The 5370-nt window shown below is 58.7% G+C and overlaps 1 protein-coding gene across 1 annotated transcript in view; it reads right to left on the bottom strand.

Moving 5' to 3' along the window:
- The window catches only part of MICAL3 (microtubule associated monooxygenase, calponin and LIM domain containing 3), a 214179-nt gene that overhangs the window by 26659 nt on the left and 182150 nt on the right, over window positions 1–5370 (bottom strand). Inside the window, exons 26-27 of the mRNA XM_011945646.1 lie at window positions 2312–4130; window positions 1703–1797 (exon numbers count right to left, since the gene is read on the bottom strand). Coding sequence (XP_011801036.1) covers window positions 1703–1797; window positions 2312–4130 — 1914 coding nt within the window. The remainder of the gene's footprint in view (window positions 1–1702; window positions 1798–2311; window positions 4131–5370) is intronic.

Below are 5370 nucleotides of genomic sequence, written 5' to 3'. Positions count from 1 at the left end.
CTAGGTCATCCATCCCCTAGCTCGACCGTCTCCTCGGTCCTCAGCCGTCCCCTAGGTTGGCTGTCCTTTAGGTCAACCATCCACTAGCCTGTCTGTCCCCCAGGCTTGACTTTGACTTTAGTATTCTCTATGTGACCTCTAGCAAATGACTTTGCCTCTGTGGGTGCCCCTGGAGCATGAGGCCTTAGAGGCCACCCTCTGGCTCTAGAGTTCCATGATTGGTGTCCATGGCTTGTTCCTGGGGTCCTGTTCCTGTTCCTCCCTTGCTCCTCACACCTGTTGGGCCCTGGGGAGGCTCACCAAGTACTAGCCTTGGCACAGCCAGCCCAGGCAGCTTCACGGATGGAGAAGCAGTGGGCACACTGCCCACCACAACAACGTGAGGGATGTGGAGGTGGGTGGCCAACCTGACCCAACAGGTTGAATGTCCACACTGTCACCACTGAGGCAGTGAGCCTGGGACCACATTCTCCAGTTTTTGCTGTCCCCGAAGGCAGCACCCATCACCAGTGTTGGGATGTGTTTAGGGACCCACACAGAAACCCAGGGGAATTACAGCTCAGCCCCAGTGCGCCTGGGAAAGCTCGACAGGTAGCCTTGACGAAGACACACTCTCTCGGTCCCTGAGAAGGTGCAGATCCCAACCCTAACTCAGTTGCTGGCCTGGCTGGGGCACAAAGAAGCCTGGCTCTGCAGAAGGTGGAGCAGGAGGAGAGGTCTGGTTCTCTAGAATCTTCTAGGAGAGCGGCCAAAGAGCTGGCAAGGCCAAGGGAGACGAAGGAGGGGATGAGAAATAAAGCGTCCAGTTTGCTGAGTTATTTAAAGAGGAACTGGTTCGGGCTGCAGGAGCCACCTTCACTGAATGGGCACGTGACGGGCGCAGGCGCACCATGTAGCCTTACTGGGTTACTGGACAGCAAGAGAGGGGAGACTCAAGTCCAAGCCCCAGAAGCCTTGCAACGAAGGCATGCTACATTCTGGGGAAGCTTTTCACACAAAAGGGAGGCAGGAAGCAGGAGACAGTCGGGCTGCCTCCAGCCAGGAGGAGGAGCATAGGCCCCAGGGCTGGACAGCGGAAGTGGGGTAATGCTCCGCAGAGCTCTGCCCACCCTGTATGCTGACAGGTGCCTGTTAGAGTGTGCTCTGATTCCTCTCCCCTCCACCTTCACTAGATCCACCCAAAGTCCTGGGCTCTGGAAAGCGAGGGGCGGAGTCAGACCTAGCAGCCCTGCGGGTCAGTTCCTGGACCAGTCCTTTAAGACGACAAACCCTCCCTAACTACCAAATCCACCAAGTGGGCAGGACCAGTCACAATGCTCAGTGCCTGAGGTCCCAGCTCCTGCCAGCAGCCCTGGACTGGGCAGTGTTCTCCAGGCCTTGGGGAAGAATAGACAAGGAAGAAATAGACAATGCCAGGCTGCCTCCTCCAGGGAAGGGGAGTGTGACGCAGGTATGGCTCCAGTCTTTACTTCTTCACAAGAAAAGAAAACAGGAACCCTTGCTGTGGATGCCAACGGCCCCAGCTCCCATGTAGAAAGCCCAGTGTGACCGCCTCAGTGTATAGGGGTCAGCGGTCAGCTGGCTGTGCGCCACTAGCTGTCCATCCCTGGCTTCAGTTTTGCTCTTCCTCTCTACCCCACCAAAGCCCAGCAGTGAGCAGAGGGCCCCAGGCCCGGTGAAGCCCCTCTGCCTGACTACCCACCTCTCGCCGTGACTTCTGCGAGGACCTCTCAAGGACATCGTCGCTGGAGAGGTCTGAGTCCTCGGAGAAGCTTAGCTGGCGCCGGAGCTGCAGCTCTGTGGAGAGAGGGAGGCCACGTGAGGATGGCGCCAGATAGCAGGCGCAGCTCTCTCCCGATTCTACGTTCCCATGTGCAGCGGAGGCTGGGTAGGGGGCTGCATTCATTTTAGTTTAAGGGATCCTTCCCCCATCCTGGGGAGCGCCAGGAGCTGGGACACCAACATTTGCCTGGACAGGGCAGAGCTGACCCCAAGCAGGTGGCACCCGGGCCTGCCCCAGCCCCTCCTGGCAGCACTGCCCTCTGCCCTGTGCACGAGTGGGCCCCTCTGGGGTCGTCTGACTTCAAGAAGGGCACAAACCTCCACAGTCTTCCTGATACAGTTTCAAGCTGGCTTTGAAAACTCTGTTACGCAGCCGGCTATGCCCTGTGAACCCATGGTTCAGTCCCTTCTCTAGGTCAGCACGGCTCCTGAGAACCCCTGGGGGGGCAGTGGGAGCATGGATCCTGAGAGTCCCAATGACCCGAGCCTCTCCCGCCCCACCTGCAAGTGGGCCCGGCTGCTGACGCACCTGCCCTTACGACAGGAAGCACCCTGTGCTTGCCGGAGTCCACCGTGGCCCCGCTGGAAGGGGTGCTGGGGCAGGACTTGTCGTCGGCCTTCTTCTTCTTGTCCTTCTTGTACCCAGAGAAGACCGACTTCCACAGGGACTTGGGTTTGGTGGCAGCTTCCTCCAGGAGGTTGGGGCTGGGCTTCTCTGGGGGCCGGCCCTCGCCTTTGGACTTCTTCTCCTTCTTGTTTCTCCGGGGGGAGAAGAGTGATGACCTCTTCTTGCTCTTCCCACTGGAGCCCTCGGATGAAGTGAAAGAGCCATCTGGGCCCCCCGAGTCCGACGGCGCGGAGAGGACCTCCTCGCTGATGGCTTCATGCTTCTGGGTGGGCTCCTCGGAGCCCCTGAGAGTGGGACGTGTAGGGGAGTCGGGCCGGCGCTCCTTGCCCTGGGAGAGTGCTGATGATGCCTTGCGGGACCTGGGGGCGCCCGTGGCCAGCTCCATCTGCTGCATCCTGCTCAGCTGCCTGGCCATGGCGTCCCGCAGCGCCTGGCTCTTCACGGACTTCTCTCTGGCTCGCATGCGCTCCTCGGCCAACTCCTTGGCTTCCGCGGAGACCAAGGGCAGTCCCCTCTTCTGTGGCTGCAGCGCCCCCTCCAGAGCAGGTAGCCTCCCGTTCTCCTTGCCCAGGGGCGGGTGGGGAGGCTTCTCGGGGCGTGACCAGCAGGACGGGGGCGTGAAGAACTTCTCCTGCAGGCTTGAGTCCTCAGTCTTGTCGTCATAGGTGTCTTCCACGTCGTCAGCGAAGGGGATCTCCTCCACGCTCTCCACAAAAGACTTCCGCACCTCCTCTCTGGGGGGCTGAGCAGGCTCCCGGGGGGGCCGCATCCATGTGACGGGCAAGGGTGGCGGGACCACCGAGGCGCTGGGCTCGGCCTCCCTGAGCTTCCTCCGCAAGGTGGCGGGCTCCTCACCCGGGGGCGGGGGTGGGGGCGGGCTGGAGGGTGGCGTGAGCATGGCGGAGTCCGAGGTGTTGAAGCTCTGGCTGCCCAGTGTCTTCATGTTGGAGGAGCTCCCGTGCAGGCCCAGGCCAGAGCTGCTGGACAGCTCCCTGCGCTCCTCCTGGGTGCTGCGCAGTTCTCTGTCCGACGGGGACCGGGGTGTTGGCAGGGACAAAGGCTCGCCCTCTGGCTTTGGCAGGCCCAGCCTTTTGGGGACAGACAGAGGCTTGAGAAGGTGGAGTCCCTCATCCTGGGAGGACTTTTCAACGGAATAAGATTTGAGGGACACTGGCCTGAAGGCAGGCGTGGGGAAGCTGGGCTCAGGCCCCTTGCTGCGGTCCACAGGGGTGAGCCCAAGGCTGCGGCGGATTTCCGCACTCTTCATCCAGAACTCCTCCACCAGGTCACTCCTTCTGAGGGCCTCATCCACAGCAAGGGGGCTACCCAGCCTGTCCTTGGTGTCACTTTGGCTTTGGACAGGGAGAGGGGCCAGTGGGGTGGATGTTTTGGCTGGGACAGGCTGGAAGCGTATGGGGGACTGGGTAGGGGATGGGACAGTGGCCTCGGTGGAAGGCTGGGGCTGGGAGCAGATGGGGAGTGGGCTGGGTGGGGGAGTGGAGGCTGCCACGGGCGGCCGGGGCTGTGGGCTCCCTGGTGAGGCAGGAGTCCTGGCTTCTGGCAAGGCTACTGGCTGCGATCGGATGGGAGAGTGCACAGCTTTCAGATCCGATGGGGCATCAGCTTTGGGCTTCTCTTTGGGGAGCAAAGGCTCAGGGAAAAGGCGCTCCTCAGGTAATGTCTCCCGGGTGGCGGCAGGGACAGGTGGGAGTCGGGGCCCCTGCAGGGAAGGAAGACAGAAGCCGCTGAGAAGTGGGGGCTTTCACGGCCAGCAGCATCCTCACGGAGCTTTCTCGCTCAAAGCGCCTGCACCTGTGCCTGCTGCAGGACTTCCCCGTCCTTCCAGCTGTTACTAGAACAGCTCCAGGAGAACACTTTTCACTTTCTGCTCCAGTTGTTCAATGTTTAGAACCACTCTGCTTTAGTTTAGACAAACTGGGTTTTCAGGGTTTGGTTCATCTCAAATACATCCTATATTCTTTGTTCACTCATAGGAACACTGGCCAAAAGAACACGGATGAATGCAGTTCTCACCCTCCAGGAGGCCCCAGAGTGCCAAGATCCCTGACATACATACAGAGGGGCCAAGACTGTAAGAAGACTTACAATAGCTACTTATCACGGTGCATTATGATCAAACCGTCCTCCCCAGGAAGCTCAAAGATGTGCAGAGATTCCTACCCCAGTCCTTATATCACCCCATCCAAGAGTCCCAAACAAAGCCTCCCCATTTCACAGATGGCTGAGCGTGGAGGCTCACACCTGTAATCCCAGCACTTTGGGAGGCTGAGGTGGGCGGATCATGAGGTCAGGAGATTGAGACCATCCTGGCTAACATGGTGAAACCCTGTCTCCACTAAAAACACAAAAATTAGCTGGGTGTGGTGGCGGGCACCTGTAGTCCCAGCTACTGAGGAGGCTGAGGCAGGAGAATGGCGTGAACCCGGGAGGCAAGCTTGCAGTGAGCCAAGATCGCGCCACTGCACTCCAGCCTGGGCAACAGAGCGAGACTCCGTCTCAAAAAAAAAAAAAAAAAAAAGAATCAGTGAACAGGCTAGGCACAGTGGTTCATGCCTGTAATCTCAGCACTCTGGGAGGCCGAGGCAGGAGGATTGCTTGAGCCCAGGAGTTGGAGGCTGCAGTGAGCCATGATCATGCCACTGCACTGTTGCCCATGCCACCCTGGGCAAGAGTGAGATCCTGTCTCAAAAAAAAAAAAAAAAAAAAATCAATCAATCAATCACTGAATAGTTCCATGCTTCCTAGAATCCCAAAGACTATTTCAAGCAGATGTAGGCTTTGCATTCCAGCTTTCTCCCTGATCTGGCCTGCAGACGGTATTTCTCAAACCATGTTCCACAGGACCTGCTGTCACAGTTGGCTTTGCAGCATTCTCCATGTGGTTCACACACCACAGGCTGTCTGCATGGATGTAGTTTTTTTTTTTTTTTTTGAGATGG

The sequence above is a fragment of the Colobus angolensis genome, unplaced genomic scaffold (genome assembly GCF_000951035.1).
Source record: "Colobus angolensis palliatus isolate OR3802 unplaced genomic scaffold, Cang.pa_1.0 Scaffold242, whole genome shotgun sequence".
Lineage (NCBI taxonomy): Eukaryota > Metazoa > Chordata > Mammalia > Primates > Cercopithecidae > Colobus > Colobus angolensis.
This window is presented reverse-complemented; position numbering and strand designations above follow the sequence as displayed.